The 22,945-nt window shown below is 45.0% G+C and overlaps 1 protein-coding gene across 1 annotated transcript in view; it reads left to right on the top strand.

The window, feature by feature from the left end:
- Positions 1–22,945, top strand: part of DNAH3 (dynein axonemal heavy chain 3) — a 1,861,430-nt gene that overhangs the window by 1,646,326 nt on the left and 192,159 nt on the right. The window contains exon 59 of the mRNA XM_069647670.1: positions 5,267–5,471. Coding sequence (XP_069503771.1) covers positions 5,267–5,471 — 205 coding nt within the window. The remainder of the gene's footprint in view (positions 1–5,266; positions 5,472–22,945) is intronic.

Raw genomic sequence — 22,945 nt, 5'->3', positions numbered from 1 at the left:
CTCCTAGAATGGCTCAGTCTGTGGTGGAAGAGGAGAGATGTGGTGCAAAGATCTCAGGAACGCAGAGAGAGACAGCCAGGGAAACAGCTTAACCAATCTAAAATGCAAGGGCAAAACTACACAAATCCTTAACCGTTAGACTGAAAGACTTAACCCGCGTTGAGGTTAGCCACTAATATAAAGAGAGTGGTATTTCTGTCTGTTGTGGCTGTATGGAAACGAAGCAGGCAGCGTTTTAGAGGCGTTTGGAGGAGAAAAATTGAAATGAGAGTGGTGAGAACAGGCTTAGTAGAGTGAGAAGAGAGAGGAGAGAAGGAGAGAAGAAACATCTGATATTGGGAGAAGGGAGAGGAGGGTAAGGTTAAGAATAGAGGAGAGACGGAGGGTGCAAAGAGATGAGGTAAACACCAGGTACTGGAGAAAAAAGGAGGAGAGAGAGAGGAAAGGAGAAGAGGGGGGGGGAGATCAGGAGTTGGAGCGATGAAGAGGAGCGTGAGAACAAAGGAGAGGTGAAAGGCACGTTTGGCCCTGAAGAGGCTAAACAGATGGCGGGGATAGAGGCAAACACTAAGCCAAAAAAGGGAAACCCCTGGAATGGTGAAGGGATAAACACACTCTGTAGCATCGATGAGTGAGGAGGAGAGGGAAGGAACAAGAGCAGTCCCCATATGTATGAGCCTGTGGTGAAGCATCGAGGAGAAGAGAGAGACTCTGGAAGTAGGCCAAAGAGGAAGGGCCCTGAGATGGGAGCTGATGAGAAGCCCAGAAAACCATCAGGTGGCCTCCTGTCGGCCCAAAGATCCAGACCTGGAAGAGAGCATGGCTCAGATTCAAGGATTGGCACAAATCCAGCAAATGACTAGCACTCCATACCTGAAACCCTTTAGTATGTATTCCCACTGTATTCAAGCTGCCTCAAGACAGCCAAAAAAGCAGGGCGATCAAGAAAGAGAAACTACACTCAGAGAACATACGTGATGCGGGTATGCCCCAAGAATCCACAAGAGAATTGTAAAGGGTATTATCTTTTGAGTTATTTGAGTTTGTTTCCAGCCAGTAAGCCTGCCTACTTTCCCGGATTTGGTCCAACATGTAAAGCCACCGGGAGGGAGCCAGGCCAGCGCTTCATAAGGTGGTGGAGGACATTTTGGTTTCAACTTTTGTTGTTTATATTTCCTACCTTCAGAGACACTGGTACAGTGTGCCATACTAAGCTCAACAGAGAAAGGGAGGCTGGTTAACCCTTAGAGAGCCAGTATAGTGGGAGAAATCAGACTTATTTTCTGTTTCTGACTCCCAGAGTGTGTCTGGCCTTTTCTTGATACATGCACCATTCCCGAAACCTTGGATTTTCCCCCACCCCAATGCCCCTCTGCTCTCTACAGTGTATTTCTCCTGCTCTGTAGAAGAGGTGTGCATTGTGTTTGTGGATGATTAATGTGTTCAATCACTTGGCCATGAATTGTGGATTTTGTGTGTTACAGTTTGAAAATATTAGCCGCCAGCAAACTATTGGGGTTTGTGACATTGGTACGAAACCTCTACTTATTCAGTGGTAATCCCTTCTTAAATATGATCCTGACCACTGACAATATTTAGTGTTGATTTGCTCTCCCTTCCCTCTGTCGCAGCAGCAGGGGTCAACAGACAAGCCAAAGCCAATGTACTGGTTCCCTTTTCTTTATTGTACGCAATTGAACATTAGTGGTTTTGGTTTAAGTAAGCCCACTGGGTGGTGATTTCCCTCTCTTCCCTTAATAACTTTGCCTTCTTGGTAGCAAACAGTCATCCATATTCTCTGATGTTGTCAGTGCCTAGGGCTTCTTACTTGCCTCAATTTGTCCTGCCAGGAAATCAGGTGTGTGCCCCTAGACTTGAAGAATACCTGGAACCACCAGCCATAGTGCCTTCTGAATGGGAAAGGCAGACATCTTCACCCTCCTTTTTGCATTGTGGGCCAGGTTCAGTTTGTTATACTTCCAGGACTTGAACTGTAACCTGGGTCCTTTCCACCACTGAATGGTTCTGCTCAGGACCAGGAGGTTCTGGGGATTCTCTCTCCCATCTAGTCACCCTTCTGCACCTTTCCTCCTTCACTCCTTTGCCTTTCCTATTCCGCCTCACTTCCTATCTTTCCTTCTCGTTCCTCATTGCCTGTCATCTTTCTTCCTCCACGCACTGGCATCCCTACCTCCTCAGCAGTCAACATGTTCCTCTGCTTCCGCAATGCTCCACCTCTCCCTCCTGTCCCCTTTTTTTATCTTCACTGACCTCCTCCTCATTCTTTCTATTCCTTCCCACCTTTGCCCTTCTCTTACTCTATCTCTCTCTCTCCACTATTACTGTTGCTTTCTGTCACCCATCTACTCTTCTCTCTTCCACCTTTGTTCTCCTCCCTCTCACCTCTTTTCTCACCTATTCCACCTCCCCTCTCTTCCTCCACACGGTTGAAAGTGTTCTTCACTCCTTGAAGTCCTAGCTGCCAACAAACCAACAGTCCCACTCCCCTTTTATCCTCATGTGGGAGTCGGGTTGGGAAATCTAATTACTTACCTTGGTACTGGGGTCAGGCTTGTGTGAGCATACTTGGTGATTGGGCATTATTCATATGATGTACAAATACATCAGGCGTTAGCACTTAGCCAGCGGTCTGTGTTGCGGTTCTGCTAGATATTATTTTACATCCACCCGCCAACTTGGAACAATTCTGCGGGTGGCGGCTGTTCTTGTGGGTTAGGGGAAGTAGGTTCTCCTGTCCTGTATGGTCAAGTAAGGTTTCAGAATGTGGCCATGCCCACGTGAGTAGAGCTTCACAAGGGCTACAAAGGCCTGTCTCTATTATTGTAAGATTTATGTAGTCTTGTTGTGGTGGCCCTTTCCCCTAAGTCTGCTATTTTACCCATATTGTAGCATCCTTCTGTGCCCCCAAGGTATATTAGTGTCAACCATGCTTGCCAAATAATGAAGGCTAGTGGTGGACTGGGAAGCCTAGGGGATCCACCATGTGTCTACTGCAGGGCCTATGTCATGTTGTGTGTGGTGTTCCCCGACCTCCGTGCTCACTCCAGTCTTATCTCCCGGCCGCAAACACTTGGTCATACTCAGGGATGTCTCTGCTGGAGCCACATTAATACAGATGCCCTCAATAATCCACAGACAAAGATGTCAGCTTTATCATTCTTTAATGACTTAATTCTTTAGGGAGAGTGGGACGATTGAGACTAGGGTTCCCTATAACTCTCTCAACCTCCAAGTGGGCTCTTCCACCTTATCGCAGGCATCCATTATCCCCCACAATTTCCCCAATGTATCCTACAGCAAGGTAACCCCTACTGTCTTTGTATTCTCTATTCTGGAAGTGAAACCTAAAAGCAGGAACCTCCTCCCTCTAACTCTCTTCAGGAATTTCTAAAGGATCCTCTCCCTTTGGCCCGTGGACTGATTTATTTCACCAGGGTTTCTCCACCAGTCAGTCAGTCTCCCTCTTTCTACCTGCACCTCTCTCCCTCACCACCCAGTCTACTCCTCTGTCTCATGATCTTTCACACTCTCTCAGCCTCTCTCCCCACTAAGTTCCTCCTTCTTATCTCTGCCCCTGCTATTGCTCCTATTACCACCTTTCATTTTCTCACCACTCTTCTGTCCCACACTCTCTGTCACGCTCACTCTCACAACTTTTCTAAATTCCCCTACATTTCACCTCCTCACTATTTCGCTTTCACTCACCTTTTACACCGCCCCACCACACCACACAACACTCACCTGGTACCACTCTCTCCTACACACAAAACCTTACCCACACTCTCTCAGAACACTGCCACAGTATCTTCAGCACTCAGCTCCACTGTTCACCCTCTGCCCAGCCTCATGGTACACCACCACTCCACCTGTCTAATCTTTGCTGGCTGGGTTTGTATAGCCTAGCCTGCCATCTTCTAACACTCCTCCTGGCTCCCATTGGTCCTCCTGGTCACATGCTCTCCTTGGCCAATCTCTGGCTACTAGCCTATCCTGGGAATGCTTTAAGATGGCTTTTAGCCCTGCCCCTTTTACAATATCCATTTGCAGGGTGGCAGTCATACACCCAGGCTGCTTGTTTTCCTTGTGGCTTTCTCCATGAGCCAGTGAGTTTTGTTTCAAATTGGGTTTGGGGAGGATTTCTACAGTCCCCTTTCACTCTCAGTTCATTTTCTGTTGCCCCACCATTCCCCTGGGGTCCATCTGGTAGGTAAGGAGTGTCTCTGCTTGCCAGGAAAAATCACAGTCGAAATGCACTCCATGTTTGTTCTGGAGTCCATTTCCCTGGTTCCAGTTTGGGTTTTCTTTGTTGTGCCCAGGTGCATTCCAAAAGCAGACTTTCTGAAAAAATAAGTGAACTCACTTGCTCCGCCGGGGTAGGACTGGCTCTGGCATACACCCTGGTAGTCCGCCTACCCTATATCGGGAGGGGTCCCTGTACCCTGCCCTCACACTCCCCTGCCCCAACAGGGTCATCACTCTGGCTCCATCACACCGTTTGTTATGGCTCTACCATCCAATCCTACTGCTTCAATTCTCCTCTGCCTAAAAATGAACAATTCTGGTGATATTCTACTTAACAGAAGTTGTAGTCTCATACTGAAGCATGATCGCATGAGGTCTCCACAGCGTTGCAGAAGATACTGGAGCTTCCCTGATGGCATCTAATTTCATGTTTTTGTTTCAACTCCATCTCAGGTAAGTAACAAACATTTTACGGCGACAGCAGCAATCAACAAAGGCCTTCAAGATAACCTCTTGGTAACTAAATGACCTCCATGTACATTTAATGGGGCCCACTGGATAGTTCACAAGTAAAATTCTTGCCTCTCACATGGGGCAGCAGGCACTTCACATCCCGCAGCAGGGATGACTCAGTCCTTAATTCTTACGAGCTTAATACATTGAGTAACTTTCAATTGATTAACACGAGTCAGTTATAGCGCTTAAAAGCATGAGAAATCTTCCATGAAGCGCTACATAAGAACACAAATTATAATTATTAAAATGTAGTGTGTGTGTATATATTTTGAAAGCATGGAGTGGATTTTGCTCTCAACGACTAGATAAGGACTAGATATGGAGGCATGTAGTCTTAAATAATAATCAGAATTGCATACAGATTAGAGAGAACTGCCTTTCAAGTAATTAATTGGTCGAGTTTCTTTAATCTGAATTGCTCTTTACTTGCAGATTGCATCAACTAATCTTTCTCTGCGGTTTACCTAGTATTGTTTCATTGCTGCAGGCTTACACAAGTTGTTCGAGGGAGCCTCATCAACTTGGGAAAAGCTATCAAAGGTCAAGTGTTGATGTCATCTGAACTGGAGAATGTGTTCAATAGCATGATTGTGGGGAAGGTGCCAGCCTTGTGGGCTGCTAAATCCTACCCATCACTGAAGCCAATGGGCAGCTATGTGTCCGATCTTCTTGCACGTCTGCAGTTCTTACAGGTATTTGCAATGTTTTACTACCCACAAGTTTAATGATTTCATATATTGGAAATTTAGTTTGTGGTCTTATATTCAGATTTTTTTTTGCATTGTTGTACATTTGTGGTGAACAACTTGAAAATACAACATGACATAAATTAGACTGCACTACTCCTAAAGCTCAACCTCTCTCCCTCCGAATCCAGTAAATGCAACCCCATAAAAACCCAACAATCTCAGGGAAATCAGAAAAAATGTACTTTCTCACAAATAATAACATTTTTACTAGACTATAAACTACTGTAGCATCCTGTTCAGAATAATATGTGCGGCCATTCAATTAGGGTGATGGAATTATGGGCACTAATCTCTCATAGTGCCCTGAATTTCACCCACTCTGAGATACCGCTACCCCAAAGTTCTCTGCCTTCTCTCCCTGCGATGGCTCACCTTTCTCCCCAGAGCCTCTCCACCTCTGGGCCTCTATCTGCGGTCAGCCACCAGTGACTTGCCGGCCTCAGCGCACCATCCCTAACCCTGGTGCGTACGCTAGAGATGCCGTCATTGGTCTCATCGGTCCTGAAACACCACTCTTAACCAGTTACATTGAATACAGCCCTGTCCTGACGCCAAACGGATTGCCACGATATCAGTACCATCTCTCGTGATCTTCCAAACTGCTTGTAAAGCCACTCATGTTCCTGAGTGAAAGCCTAGGACTTATGCACACCGACATGCCTATGCCTCCAACCGCCACCTGAATGGCTTTTGGCGTAAAGCACTATCTAAATAAAATACAGATACATCGGCCCAAGACCTTACACACAGGGATGAAGAGCAGGATGGAATATCTGAAATGATGCCTCTCATTAACAGAATTCAGACTACTGACCTTTTTCTACACCGAGCTTCCCATGCCAACATAGGCAACCAAAGGGGCAGTAAAGGGTATCTCCCCCAAACTAGTACCATAACAGAGGTCACCTAGTTGTGTGCATGGCACCAAACACTACCTAAACATCCATATTAGAAGAAATAAAAAACAATCAATTCCAAAAATTCATCAATGTAGGCAAAGAGAATGGAGGAGATTATCAGAAAAGGAAATATTGTAGGTAACATTTTTAATTATTACTTTCAAAAGGAAAAATAAATATGCAAACATTTTGCGCATTCCATCAAAAGACTCTGCAAACAGGGGTGCAACGAAAGCTACATTTTGAGGGGGGGGGGGCTAACTGGTGATGGGAGGGTCCACTTCTGAAACTGGCCAGGGCAAACTTAGAGGCTGCACCCCCTCTGTTCACTTGCGCCATCATTCACTGTACACTCGCTCATTGACACACGCACCCAGTCCCCCATTCATCATGCACTCCTTCCCACACACATTACTTAATACATATATGCACTCCTTGCACACATGCATGGATACGGAGCTAACATGCAACAGTGCTTCCCGCGCCCCTCTGCTTAACACAAAGCAAGTGCGTACATCAGCCCCCTCCCCTCAGATATGAAAGAGCACATACATTATACGTTGACTCGCATCCGTGGGGAGGGGATTGGCTGATGTGTGCATTTGATTTTTGTTAGGCAGAGAAGTGAGGGAAGCCTTTAGGATTAAAGTTTAGCTGCGTTTGTGCAAAAACATTATTCTGCACGAACACAGTAAAACTTTAAACGCCACGAGTTTCAGGAAAGGCTTCCCTCACCTCTCTGCTTAACAAAAAATAAGTGCGCACATTAGCTCCCTCCAGGGGTGAAACTAGGCTAACATTTTGGGGGCCAAACCCTTCAAATGTTGAGAGAGACACTAACTTCAGATACTTTTGGGGAGGGACAAACGTACTTGTGTGGGAATGTAACTTCTTTACGTATTCTAATGAGACCAGTCTAGTGCAGAATCAATGTTACAAGCAGTTAATTCTCTCCTTCACACCCGAAACCACACACTTAAAGATTGCTGTAAGAATTAGCGGTCTGCTGCCCCCCACCTAATTCCAATCACTCCCCTAGCATGCAAGTACTAATCCCACATCACGATTTAAATTTCCTACAGAAAATTATGCATATGAATGCAGGTGCTAACAATGAAATGCTTTAATTGCAGGGCGTTTGTTAACAGCGAATCCCAGGCGCAGTTTAATGTCTGTGTCCTGTTCTGTCCAGCCACGGCTCTGTATGTCAGCAAGGTCGAGTCAACATAGCCCAAAACTACTTTCAGCTCAATGGTGTTGTGCCACTGGCAAAGAATAGTTATACATATCAGTGCCTGCATGCAGTGACTTAATTAATGGGATACTCTCATCCATTTTAATCAAATTGTAACATGGCTGGACCATGTCAAAAATGCTTCTACATGAAAGCTACACGATATTAATAGTTTCAATCAGAAAAAGTTACTGGATTGGAGCCCTTCAAGCAAGACCAATAATTTAATAGTAGACTAAACTATAAACTATGATTTGTTCAGTCTTGATTCCCATAAAAATGAGTTTGGCCAATAGGTAGATTTATTATCCCACTATTCTTGCTATTTCACAGAAAGTGTAAGTAATTCCAGCATGGCTGGCCGCACGCACAGTCTGAAAATGTAGTGCTAATTGGGCCTCATTACGATTTTGGAGGCAGCCATGGCGCTATTGGTGCCATGGCTGCCTCCAAAATCGGGTCTGGGGAATTACTGGGCCATTCCGAGTTTGGAGGGCCCAGTAATTCCTCCTTCAGGGAACCCGGGCTCGGACCTTCCCCATTCCCATTGAGCCCCATCGCCCCCATAGGGCTCAATGGGAATGGGTGCGGGAGCTAACAATGGCCCGATTACGACCGGCCCGTTGTTAGCTCTCTGGTCCCCTCACGGAACCCGCTCTGGACGTCTGGTAAAACCAGACGTCCACATATGATATGATATATGATATATGATTGGTTATTTTATAACGCGCTTAATACCCAAAGGTTTCTAAGCGCGGACCCAGGGATCGAACCTATGTTGCTCCTGTCGTCTTGCTTCCAAAGCGAGCACGTTGCCCCTCCAGCTATCCTCCCGAGACATCGGGTCCCGCGAGGGAACCTCGTAATAGTGCGGAATGCGTTTAACAGCGCCGGCGCCGTTAAACGCATTCCGCACAGGTCGTAATGAGGCCCAATGTTTTGCATGTTGGGAAATTTACCGGGACATTTACATCAAATGCTAATTGCAGGCACCACCAAAGTTTGCAGTTATGTGCTGTTATGTCCCCTTCATGCAATTTTAAACATTTGCAAGGCATAGGGGAGAAAAAAAGAAAAAAAAAGTGAGGCAAACTTGCTCTACCCCTTCGTCTTGCAAAAAAAGTAAACGCAGCATGCAAGCACGTTTTGAAGGCGGCATTTACAAATGTAGTCCCCGTGGATTTGTCCATTTAAAACCAAGGTGGATTCCATCGGAATCCATTGGTTTCACACCTGCATGAAAATGTCTTGCAGCCGTGAATTGAAAGGCACTTACAAGACTAAGGGCATCATCACGAGTTTATTTGATTGGGCAGTAAACATTCCCCATGGAATTTTTGGGGGGAATTTCCGCTGGCAGTATTACTGCGCAGCAGTTGCGCTGAAAATTGGCATTTTTCCGTTCCGGTGTGCTTACCCCCAGCTATGAGCTGGGGGTAAACACGCCATACTCATGATTGGGCGGACCCTTAAATGCAGCAGTAACCCCGTTACCACCGCATTTAAGGGCTATCGACCAACTCGTGATGAGGACCTAAGGGCTCTATCAGAAGGTTGCTGGTATCCTGGCGGTAAATCAGCCGGGATACTGCCAACGTGAATAGCGTTACTGCAACTCAGTCTGACGATATTTGCGCCAGATCCCGAGTTGCGGTAAGGCCATAAGTCCCCATTTTTGTAAGGGTCAATAGGACTCTATGGGGCGTGCCGGGCGCTATTGATGCGGCGCAATTGGCAGTAATAGCGGTAATAGCGAAGCAAATGGGCAAAAAGTAGAGATATTTACCGCCAACAAAAAGCTATTGAAAAGGGCGTTGTAATTGTCTTTCACAAAGGCTCCGAGTTAAGGGTGTGAGGCGTTAAGTGCATGCAGCCCCCTTCACTCACATCTCCCTGCATGCAAATCCCTCATTCTCAAAAGTGAGGATTTGCATGCAGGGCCTGTCAGCAACCGCAAGGAACTCGCAGCCAAAGCCTGAATACATACCTAATTGTTGGGCGCATCCCCGACACCTACGTATGCATTAGCTGATTGACCCCACATGGACATTTGCAGTGATATGCCTTAAAAAGCCTGTCACTGCAAATGCTATTTTTACATTTCCATCTTTAAGAGATATAAAATGAACAAGCGCTCATAACAATGTATGAGTGTTACTATTTTAACCAAAGGAAATGTCTGCCTGATAGACTGCACAAATGGTAATGACCAGGGGCGCCGAGTACGCGGGTGCTCCGGGGCCCGGCCCCCCCCCCCCCCCCGCAGAATGAAGTCGGGTGCACAGATGTAGAGGTACCCCCAACTCAAAACGATTTGTATAAATTGAGGCACTCATGCAAAGCAAGTCTGTCCCTCAGTTTCTAAAAATCGTTTTGGGATGGGTGTACCTCTACATCTGTGCACCCCTCTTCCCAGGAGGGGTGCACAGATGTACAGATACACCCAACCCAAATCTGTGCATATCTGTGCACCCCTCTTGCATTGCATCCATTTCCTCAGTGGAGGGAGGGGGCAGGGAGAGGGCAAATGAGACTGTTTGCATGTCTCTGAGGGTGCACGTGTTGAGGGTGAATGCTATGGACGGGGAATAGAGGCGTTGAGTGAGGGAACTCCCCTGAATTCTAAGGAAGGAAACAGCGCGAGAAAGGGGGTAGTGTGGGGTTAGGTGCGATCACCTTCTTGTGGGGCTTAGCAGGGGAAGGGCAGTAGAATGTGATAATTCGGCATTTTGAAGACCACACAAATCTACCGAAATAAATCGGTCTTTTTTGTATTTGTTCTTCCAAATGCAGAATTATCACATAGAACCCAGTATGAACCTTGCCATACTGTTGACCTTGTTCAGTGTAATAGCATTCAATGGGATAGTACTTGCAGGGCTGCTGTAACTCAATGGTGTAGAGCTAATGGGCTTCTATATTTTTAAAGAGACAGTAACAGCCCTTCTCAGCAGGGCTGTGCAATCTATATAAGCCAGCACTTTCTAGTAGAGCCGCCACATTTGTAATGGGGCAGTGCTGGTACTCCACAGTTAGCTTGCTATACTCTTGATGGGGTAGTACTGCTGTTTCCCAACAGGGCTTCTATAATTGTTGAATCTTCTCAACGGTAATACTATGCTTTTGTTAAGGCAATGCTAGTTCATCTTAGTGGGGCTGCTATACTTTTGATGGGATAACATCAGCACTTCTCAGTTGAGCTGCTATACTCTTATTGACAAGGCCCAGCACTTCTCAGCCGATTTATTTAATTTTATATTTATTGGTTATTTATAATGCACGTAATACCCAGAGGTTTCTAAGCGCGGACCAAGGGATCGAACCTGTTTTGCGTGGACTGAGGAATCAAACCTGTGTTGCGCGGACCGAGGGATCGAACCTGTGTTGCTCCGTGTCGTCTTGCTTCCAAGGCGAGCACGTTGCCCCTGAGCTATCCTCCCGAGACTCTGAAGATCTGAAGTACATTTAATGATACAGAACCAGAACTATTGAGCAAGTCTGATATCATCTTCATCATCATCAGAATAACGTAACACTGTCGTGGTTATACAAGAGCTAATATATTTAAAGGGATGGAATTATTGAGAATGTAGCAGCGCTATTCAATAACCCAAAGTGTTTAAGCATAGTTAATGTGAAAATACTACACTTCTCACCATTGGGACAGTACTACCACTTCTCACAGAGGCTTCTACACCTTTTATGGGGCAGCACTGACCCAGCCTACTGGACAGCTTCAATTTTAATGGCACTTCTCAATAGGACTGCTATACTTCAATAGGAAATGACCAACACTACCCGGCAGGGAATTGCATACTCTTGATGCCATCAAAGCAGCACTTCCACCCACCACAGCTGCTTTATTTTTAATGGCACAGTTTGTGTACTTCTCAGCCACTCTGCTTTACATTTAAACAGTCTTGGCCAGAGTTTCACACTGAAGTAGTGAGCATGTGATCCGGGCTCTGCAGCCCACACACACGGAGGGGATTCCCATTCTCCCACTTCTGAGATTTGCACCAAATGAGTGAGATTGTGCTCCAAAGTAGGAGGCACACGCACAGGCTTTGCTCTGAGGTTTGACACACTCACAGGATGGGCTGGCATTTCGTTCTCCCATCCTACTTTGTTGCTCTGCCTTTTGAGGGCTACTACAACCTGGATGATTATAGAGGGGTGGAGTAGGGGCAGTGATGGCCTACTGGAATGCACCTGGAAGGCTTAAACCTCCTTCTTACTTGACTTTAGTATATGCAGTACATGCTAGCCAATGTTTCCACTGTTCTGCGCCCCATCCCCCTTGCACCAAGTTGGCGACTACGTGCAAATGTAGTCATATGACTTCCGGTGATGTCACTTCCTGTGTTTGGGCACCCCCGGGAAATTCATAAGTCGGCTCCCCTGGTAATGACAACCCTAGTTAAAAGTGAAACAGGATGTGCTTTCAACTACAGTAGTCCTTCCAATAAGCGAATGCCTGCATTCTGTAGGTGTACTGCAGTACAGCAGGGAATCTGAATGCGCACACCAAAGTGCAAGTGCGGGTTCACTATTTTTAATTAATGCACCATGTGACAAAGTCCCTTCTGAGGAGATCTTGGAGAGGGGCTGGGAACTCTTGTTGCCAGTGAATGCTATCATCTATGTGATGCACTCCTTGGAGGTATTGTGGAGACTCCCTCAGAGCTTCTCCAGTATCTCCTTGGTTGCCTCACCACACATCCTAAAGTCACCCCTTCACCTGCCAGGCAGCCCAGGAGGTGAACGGCAGTAAATGTAATTAATGATGTCATCAGTGATCTAATATCTGATGTCCTCATTGTGGTCATATGCTGGGGACAGGTAAACCACAACATATGACAAATTCATAGTTTTATAAAAGTAGTGTTTGTAATTACTACAATAGTGTTAAAGTATAACATTTATAATAATACTATTACTTGTGTCATTCAACGGTTTCTAAAAAATCATCATTGCTATATAAAGTACATATTACTAGCACATCCTTTTCCAGCTGTAATTTAACTTTCGAATGGAATATGTCCTCCAACGTATTACTTATCTTTTGATATTTCCAATATCCAGTTTAGCTGCTTCAGAAAAATGTTTTAAGTATGGGATCCTGTGCGTCAATGTCTGTCGACTCGATGTCCCTCAGAGGCCTCTGTCTCGATGTCAACGTCACCGAAGGTATATACTGCGCGCACATCGCCCGTTGGCTTCCGTTCTGTTTTTCCGCGCTAATGCTTTGGATATGATACGCTTTGTTCCTTTGTCAAGAACCTTTGAGAAATTTTGAAAATCTTCGAGAAAATCTACTAAAGAATGACTTCCTCATTGGTGTCTTCCACTCCAAAGTCGGGTTTAAAAAAATGCTGTGTCTGCGGTTCGAAGATGTTTGTTACAAACCCCCACAGAATATGCTTGTGGCGTCTGGGATCCGCTCATCCTTCATCGGAGTGTGAGGACTGCCTGCCCATGACGTCAAAAGCCCTTAGAGAACGCAGAGGGAAGCTTGCGGCAGGTAGGACCCATAAATCCTATTAGACTATGTCGAAAAGACAAACTTCGAACGAGTCAAGAACTGTTTCTCCTCGTCGTAAGAAATAAAATGATTCCCATCTTGTAGTGGTTCCCACCACTCTTCATCGTCTAGATATTCAAAGAAACTGCGCCATAGGTTGTCATCTTCCATGTCTTCGAGTTCCTCTCCTGAACGGGTCATATGCCCTACATAATATGATCTGCCTCACCAGCTCACTGGGAAGAGTTTAGGCTTCAAATGTTGAAGGTGTTCGAGAATTCGGCCATGACCCCCTTGAGTACACCCAAAAGCCATGCTCTGATCGAAAGACCGGATAAGCATAAGAGACTGAGTCGTTGATGCCATGGCGCCGAGAGACTCTACATCGACTCCTTTGGGGTCGAAAGATGCGTCATCGACGCATCAAGCGTCAAACTCCTCGATCCCACAGGCGTCAAAGCCGTCGACGCAGCCTTCAAAGCCGTCGACGTGGACAGTTTTGACAATTTGGCTCCTTTGTGGATAAATATGATATGATATGACATTTATAACGCACCTATACACAAGTGTTTCAAGGCGTGACGAGGCAAGGGAGGGAGAACAGAGGGAAGACAGAGACAATGATCTTACTAGGCCAGGTGACATTGAGATCGCGCAAGTGCAGGGGAAGATGGAAGGGGAAAAGTACTAGGAGGAGGGGTGGGGGGAGGGGCAGTGCAGTACATGGGATCGACAGTAAAATTAATAGAATAAATAAAAAAGCAAATAGTAAAAGTGCGGCCAGCTGTTGGCAAGTGCAAGGGTAAGTGCAGACATAAGGTGACAAGTGCTGGTAGGGGCCTGTAGGGATACAGAAAACAGTCACCAAGACTAGGGGATGCCAGGGAGGCAGTGCAGGGGTGAAACTGGTGGGGGAGGAGACCTGGGCTTGAGATCAGAGGGTAGCCCGGTGACCAGTGCAGTTTCAGTTTCAGCCATGAATTGAGCCTGGAGTTCAGCAGGGGAGAGGAGGAGAGAAAGCAGAAGCAAAGAGGAAGGTTTTGAGCTGCTTCTGGAACCTGAGATGGTTCTCCTCAAGTTTCAGGGTAGCTGTTCCAGAGGGAGGCCCCAGCTGAAGAAAGAGATCTACCACCAACTCGATGCTTGGAGAAGAGACTGACCCTGAGGGAGATGGAGGCGGATGAGCGAAGAGCTCGAGAAGGAAGATATTTAGGAAGAGAGAGTTGAAGGTATTGAGGCCCCAGGCCCCAGAAGGCCTTGTGGACAATGCATAGGGTTTTGAACTTAATCCTCGCAGCCACTGGGAGCCAGTGCAGAGATTTCAGTCCTGGAGATATACGATCCCTGGGCTTCAGGCCAAAGACAGGTCTTGCAGTCCTGTTCTGGATGAGTTGTAGAAACAGGCAGATTTAGAAAGAGGCTGTTGCAGTAGTCTAGCCCAGAGATAACCACTGCTCTGGAGACAGTGAGCTTCTGGGGGAAAAGAGAGGAAAGGAAGAATACCTCAGAGGAGGTGCAGCTGGTAGTGTGACTTCTTAGAGACGTCAGAGATGTGGGGAGAGAAGGAGAGTGTGGAGTTGAAGATGACCCCAAGGTTTTTAGCCTCACAGGTGGGAGCAGGAAGAAGGCCAAGAGAGGCCGACCAGAGAGTGACAGGAAAGGAGGTAGCAGGTGTGCCGATGAGGTGAATCTCAGCCTTACTGGCATTAAGGCAGAGATCATTGGTGGCACACCACTCCCGAATAGCAGACAGACAGACAGTCAGAGATGAGACATGGAGAAGAAGTGGCCGAAGGGAGCCTGAAGATGAGTTGAGTGTCATCCGCATAGCACTGAAAGTTGGGGCAGAGAGTGTACTATGGAGAAGACCTATACCCCTTTGCCTAGGGCTGAATACTTCAAGTCACTTTCCTCTATTTATGAGGATGCAGATCCATCTTCAGATGAATCTAGCCCTTTTGGCCTCCAATATGGTACGCCATCAGTCCCAAATTGCTGAAAAGTCCAGAATAAAGATTCTACAAGAGTGCCTGCATGATGCCAGTGGTTTAGACACCTCACCTGAGGTAGAGTTTGGCAGGGCAGATCCCGGTGATCATGCATAGGTTACCTACAGACAATTGATGTCAAGGGTTATTGAGTATATGGGTTGGACTAGGCCAAGTCCACTCTTTGAACAAGATGACTTGACAGACATTTTGGACAGGTGACCTCCAGAAGACTCTATTGTGTCATTCCATGCAGCTCTGCAAAAGCGTGTAGCTAGCAATTGGGAGGCGCCTGAACTCAATTCAACTGTCAATAAGAAGTTGACCTCAAAATATAGGGTATCAAGCAGTGACCCTTTTTATTTATCAAAACACCCAACACCAGAAAGTCTGGTGGTTCAGCCTGCCACCTCAACCAATAGACAAAATGCCTACTCTACTATCTCTCCTGATAGGGATGACAAGCGTTACAACGCCCTAGCCCAAAAAGCTTTTTCGGCTGGAAGTATGGCCCTGAAATTGGCTAATGCCACTTGCATGTGGGCAAGGTACACTCACCACCCTTTGGGAGTGTATTTCCATAGCGGCTGACCATATCCCCGATCGGGAAGAATGAGACAGGTTTTTAAACATAGTCAAGGATGGGAAAGATAAGATGTGCTAAATCCCTCCTGACTGGTCTCGACCCTGCTGACAGTATCAGCAGAGCAATGGCGGCTAGTACAGTTATGCGCAGGCTTGCCTGGTTGACAAAGGCAGGATTTGCTCCAGACGTACAATCCAGACTAATCAACATGCCCTTTAACAGCACTCATTTATTCAGAAACAAGGCTGATGAAAGTTTGGAGAAATTGCAAACTTCAAATAAATCAGCCAAATCCCTTGGCGCTGCAATTGGACAACCACCAAATCGCCCCACAGGTATGTCCTGGAGGGGTAGGTCCTTTCGTCATTACTCCACATTTGGAAGAGGCAGAGGACAGTCAGTTCAAAGAAGCCAAAGAAGATTTCCCAGTGGTGGACGGGGAAGAGGTACTTAGACCGCAGCAGCAGCGGCTACTTTGCCATCAGCCACTGCGTCAGCCACCCCAACACCTCTCTGAGGACTTAGTTCACAGGACTGCAGTGGGAGGCAGACTGTCACAGCATCTGACAGAATGGCAGGCTATTACTTCCAATGTATAGTCATTGGAAACAATTGCCCAAGGTTACTGCCTTCCTTTTCTAAAAAAAAAAAAGCCTGTGAGTCATCCCCCAGGGAACAGCTCTCACAAAATTCCAGATCCGCTTCTTATGCAGGAAATACTAACTCTGCTAGCGAAAGGTGCTATAGAACCATACCAGTGGCGGCAAGGAACAAGGGTTGGTACGTCCCATACTTTCTAATACCAAAGAAGGACGGAGGATCGAGACCCATCTTGGATTTAAGAGACTGGAACAAGTTCCTCAGGAAGGACAAGTTCAAGATGGTAACTCTTTCCCAGATCCATCAGGCCCTCCAGCTTCAGGATTGAATGGTGTCATTGGACCTTCAGGAAGCTTACTTTCATGTGATGATCCAACACAAGCAAAGGCAGTACCTGAGGTTCGCCGTTGGCGGTTATCATTATCAGTTTTGGGTTCTGCCATTTGGGCTGACCCCCGCCGCAAGGGCTTTCACCAAGTTGATGGCAGTTGTGGAAGCGAGTTTCAGGAGAGGGGGAATTCAAGTTTACCCCTACCTGGACCATTGACTGATCAGGGCCAGTTCCTTGGAAAAGGACCTGGAACATCTCAGCTCCACCTGTCACTCCCTTCACAGATTGGGCTTCTCCCTCAACTTCAAGAAGTCTCACATGATACCATCTCAAAGAATACAATTTATTGGTGCAGTCCTGGATGCATCCCTGGGAAAAGCCTCACCACTAGAGGTGAGGGCTCAAGACATTCTGCAGATGGTGACCAAATTCCAGAATGCCCCGCATTCTACCGGCCTTTGATTTTCTGAGGTTGCTCAGCCTGATGGGATCCTGCATTTTTCTGGTGCCAGAGCCTCACCTGAGAATGAGATCTCTCCAATGGGCTCTCAAGACTCAGTGGTCCCAATTCTCTGCAAGGATGTCAGACCTCCTACAAATTCCAAGCAGAGTCTCACAGGACCTTTGGTGGTGGGCCTGCCAGAAGAACATTTTGAAAGGAGAACCGTTTTGGCAACCATGGCCGGTTATAACAGTAGTGACAGACGCCTCACTCACGGGGTGGGGAGCCCATGCCAACGATCTGACAATCAGCGGTCATTGGTGTCCATCGGAGTCCAAACTACACATCAACCTATTGGAGCTGAGGGCAATCAGACTAGCGCTGAAGGCCTTTCTGCCATCTGTACGTGTAAAGAATGTCCTAATAATGACGGACAACACAGTGGCCATGTACTACCTGAACAAAAGAGGAGGTGTAGGGTCACTACCACTGCGCAGAGAGGCAATAAAGCTCTGGTACTGGACAATACAAGAAGGGATCTCCCTATCGGCAGTTCACCTAGCCGGAGTGGTGGACACAGCGGCAGACACTCTGAGCAGGCAGAGCACAGTCTCCCACTAGTGGGAACTAGCTCAGGAAGTCCTTCAAGAGATCTTCACCCTTTGGGGAACCACTCAAGTGGATCTGTTCACGACCGGGGTCAACCGAAAGTGCGAGCAGTACTACTCAAGGGAATTTCGCCCAAGAGGAGCTCTAGGAGAGGCGTTTGTGGGATTTCCCACTCCTGTACATGTTTCCCCCAGTCCCCGTCATCCCTCACGTGATCAGGAGGTTAAGAAAGTTAAGAAAATCCATGATAAGGATTGGGGCAGGAGGATGTGGTACCGAACCTTCTATTATAAACATTAATTCCTAAAATAATTTCACACTTAAACAAAATAACATTTTTCACACGGGAATGTACACTAACAACATCATAACAATAAGTAACTATATACAAATAGCTCATATTTCATATTTGTACAAACATTATTTACAGTTACTGTATATGGGAATTGCAGAGCAGTTTATTTAACTTTAGTAAGGAAACCGAGACAAATAACCTAACCAGGTCATCAGTTTTACTAAATATATAAAGCCATGCCAACATTGTAACATTATTTTGAGTGTAAACCTTTTAATTTAAAGTCATACTATTATATAAAATAGGAAGACAAATAAAACATGACATCACTAAATACATAGATAATAAATTCAAACATAATGAATCTGTTCTAATTGTCATAGAATAATTCTTGTAAAATCTGTGTATGTCTTTATTTTGGCCACCTACACACATAAGAAGTAAATGGCAATAGTCTGTAATCAAGAACTGTGGATGGTAATACCCCTAACTTCATAGACACCATGGGTCAATAATGGAACAACAACAAAGTGGTGTCTCACGAGCAAGATGCAAACATAATATAATGTTATCAAATGTATAGCAACTCAATCCTTCATATACTGGAAGAATAATTGAACAGATGGCCAGTGAGAGTAGAAGGATCACATTCAATCTTCACAATTTTATTTATTATTCATAAGAAACCAGAAAAACACATATCATAATAAATACATATTCACAAGACAATATATCAACAAGACAATATATTAAATGTGCAAATGGGGGCCAAGGTGCTAAATCGAAAGGACATGTTTAACACCCTGCCTGTGCAAACATTACTGTTGTGCACAATGTAACTTCACTTATAACAAGTGCAAATGTGGTGCATGTGTAAACATACCTTCACGGACAACACCTGCAGATGTTTTGCAACTAGAATACATATACCCACATGAGTGTAATAATCCTAACAAGAATCAATGGTCAACTGAGGGTTGGGGGGTGGTAAGGGAACACTGTAAAGTCTCATAGGTGCTTCCAACAAATTACATGCATGTGGGTATATGTATGTTAGTTGCAAAACTTCTGCAGGTGTTGTTTATGAAGCTAGGTTTGCACATGCATCACATTTGTACTTGAGTGGTATATGTGAAGTTAAACATGTCCTTTCTATTTAGCACCATGGCCCCCATTTGCACATGTAATATATTGTCTTGTGAATGTGTTTTTTAAGATATGTATTTTTCTCGTTTCATATGAATAATAACCTGAGCTACCCGATTGGAGAGGCAGATATTCCGCTGGTAGTAGTAGATTGTTCAACCTCACCAAAGGGAAGGAAGGTTGAGTCATCAGATGGCCAACAAGTATTAAAATGGTTGGTAGATGCACTTCCCGAGATTATATCTAAACAATGAGATCTTTCCATACTATCTTGGAATTGTCAGGGTTTCGCACACCTCTTATCATCGGAGGGTTCTACGAAACTACTCGACAAACACAGTTGCTTTTGCTTACAAGAGACATGGGCTATGGACCCTCTTATATTAGATGGTTATGTGACATACCATTTGGCAGCCAAAAGAGGAAAAAAAAACAGGCCATATGGTGGATTGGCTATAGGGGTAGCTAATACTTTGGGATCGAGACAGATTGATTGTAACCTTGAAAGTAACATGATTGCAGTCTAAGGGACTTTTGACAATAAGGACCCTAAGGGCTCATTTCTATTGGTGAGCCTATATAATCCACCTGGGGCGGTGCTAAGTGAGCAATTGCAAGACTCTCTCCAGGACCTATTGGCGAATTGGCTGTCCATATCTAGTGACACAGGAATATTAGTTGTTGGTGACTTTAACTCTCATATGACAGGGCATGGGTGTAAATTGGAGAAGCCTAAATTAAAAAATATGGGAGTCATGGATCACAATAAAAAAGACCTTGAGGGTGGAGCATGGGAATATCTGTTTGAGTCCTGGGATATGGAAATGCTCAACGGTACAACAATTAGTGATCATCCTGGGCATCATACATGGTCAAATGGTAGCTCTCATAGTACGTTGGACTATATATTTGTGTGTCCCAGGATCCAACAACAGGTGGAGGACATGATAGTTATCCCCAATGAATCGAGTGACCATGCAGCCCTGAAATATGTGATCAATATTCCTAGAGAGCAGTCTTTGCCCAGTAATATGGGTATGGTGAAAACTAATAAAGCAGGTACCAGGATTTCCTGGTCGGATAAAAACATAACACTCGCCATCGAAGCCCTGGGGGTGGTAGGATCCAATCAGTTCCCTAACTTTAACGAGATGTCAATCGACTCTATAGAGGACTGGATCCATGCTTTTTCAGGAAAGCATGCAGTGGCACCTATAGAGACTATGATAGGTCCTGAGGGGAAAAAATTGCCTTATGATAAGACGATCAGAGACGCGAAAAGGAATCTCAGAGCAGAGCTTCAAAAGGCCAAGAAATCAATGGCCCCTGGGGAGGGATATTATGCAATGGTTAGGGGGATTAAAAACAGATATAGAGTGGCCATTAAGGCGAAAAGAAGGAAAGACACGTAACATTCTGTACCTTTTGGGTGAAGCCCAAGGTGTTCAGAATGGGGCACTAGCCAACCCCATTGAAGCTAGGGTGTGGGTAAAATTCCTGAAAAATCGGAATGCTGAGTCAGAGGACGATAAACCAACAGTATTGGTTCACCACCAGTGGCACTGATTGTTATTTCACATGAACTCATATTGAATAAGATCAAAGAGATAAAATCTTCACGAGCACCGGGCCCTAACGGATTGGCCAATATTGTTATTAAATCATATCCTAAGTTCTGTGCCAGCCTGCTGGGTATATTATTTGAGAAGATCTTAAAATCACGTAACATACCCCGTTCATGTAAAACGGCGATATTAATCCCCGTGTTTAAAAAGGGAAATAGACTTGACCCAAGCAACTATAGGCTGATTTCAATTTTAGATGTCCCGTGGAAGATATTTGCCTCACTTTTGCTAAAAGAGTTACAACTATGGGTGGAGGGTTTGTGTGTATTGTCTAAATTTCAAAGTGTGTTCAGACAGCGATCCTCCACCTCCCATAATATCATGGTTATGGACCTATTACGATCTATAGCGAAGAGAGGGGGGGCTGCCCCACTTTATGCCTTATATATAGATTTTACAGCGGCTTTTGATTCCATTCCTAGAAGCCGCTTGTGGCGGAAATTGAAACTAATAGGCTGCCCTGAAGGTTTGCTATACTATCTTAGACTTTTACATCAAGATAATTTAGTAAAACTGAAGTTAGACCAAGAAGGCCACACAACAGTGAAAGTTCCCCAAAATAAGGGAGTAAAGCAAGGCTGTGTCACAGCGCCTTTAATTTACAACTTATATGTTTACATCCCAGAAGCAATATCCGCTGTAAGCAACTGCCCCCCTAAAATTGGTAAAGCCGTTAGTCCCGTATTAGCATACGCGGACGATCTGGTGATATTTGAATACACCTTTAGTGGGATAAGTAGATTGGCAGCTGCCCTGTGGGAGTATGCAGATGTGAATGGCCTTAGCATCAATTTGGGATAAACGAAGGTCATGAGATATACAAATAAAGTATCTCATGTGCAGCTCACGGTAGGCTCAGTGAGTATCTCCTACGTTCCCCAATATCGATATCTGGCATTGATCTCGAAGTCACTGGTAATTATGTGGCTTGTAAACAAATGCATAGCATTAGAGCGGCAAAACTGACTGCCCTGTTTGATAGGTTTACTGTTAAACAGGAAGGTTTTACTCTATGGGGCACTCGCCAACTTTACATACAAGCTTTCTTTCCGGCCATAAAATACGGGCTAGAAGCCCTTCTTGAGATTGACCTAACGTGGCTACAGGTGATTGAAGGTAAATTCTGGCGCTGTATCCTTGACCTACCCCCCAGCATTCCAATGGCCATAATCAGATTAGAGCTTGGCTTGATCTCTCTAAAGGCTTTAGTGTTGAAGAAGCGGGCCCTATTATATTTAAAAATGACTCGAGACACAAGTAATGGACTGTTAACAGCTGTCCATCAGGAAATGGCCAGGGAGAACTCTGTATGTACAACCATTGGTCAGATGGCCAAACTGTTTTATGAAATAGGCTGGCAATCTAGGGACGGTTGCTATTCAGAAGAAGCACAAAGGGCTCTGAGCAAACAAACAGATCTCTGGGATTGGTTAGAGAACTACGAACATCTAAGGAGTTTAAAAAGTTATCAGTTTGCGCAGTATAGATTGTACGAGTTTAAGAAACCGCAGAGATATCTGAACATCTGCCCATCAGCAAGACTTAGACGGTTCATTTTATTGCTCAGATTGGAGCATTTACCCACTATTATAATCACTGGGAGAAAAGATAACATTGCTGTCGAATTGCGAACATGCTGCCTATGTAAAGCACAAGATCAGCTGGAGACGGCAAAGCACCTTTTGACTGAATGCCCGGAAATGGCTAGTACATTTAATCTTCTCCTTGGTAGTTATGCTCATGATAACAAGTACATCAAGGATGACCTCTTTTGGCATCATTGTATTAACTCCAATAGTATGCGCCTGTTGACAGCATTATATACCATATGGCAGAATGTTGAAGCTAGCCTGGGCATAATACTTTAAGATATTGATTAAGAAATTTGATTTTTTATAGATAATTGAGAGATGAATAGATGATTGTATGTTGATAGATTTTGTGTTTTCTTATGACATGTTATTTTTTTTCTACATATGTATTTGGATAATGTATTATTATTTTGTTATTTTAAAGGTTTGTGTTTATAATTCATTAAAAAGTTTATAATTTAAACTATATCACAATAAATATTATTATATGAATAATAAATGAAATTTTGACGATTGAATGTGATCCTTCTACTTTCAATTGCGATC

Source organism: Ambystoma mexicanum, chromosome 2q (assembly GCF_040938575.1).
Source record: "Ambystoma mexicanum isolate Mex_15411 chromosome 2q, UKY_AmexF1_1, whole genome shotgun sequence".
In the NCBI taxonomy this organism is placed as follows: Eukaryota; Metazoa; Chordata; class Amphibia; order Caudata; family Ambystomatidae; genus Ambystoma; species Ambystoma mexicanum.
Note: the sequence above shows the minus strand (reverse complement) of the source record. Positions and strands in the feature narration are given on the sequence as shown.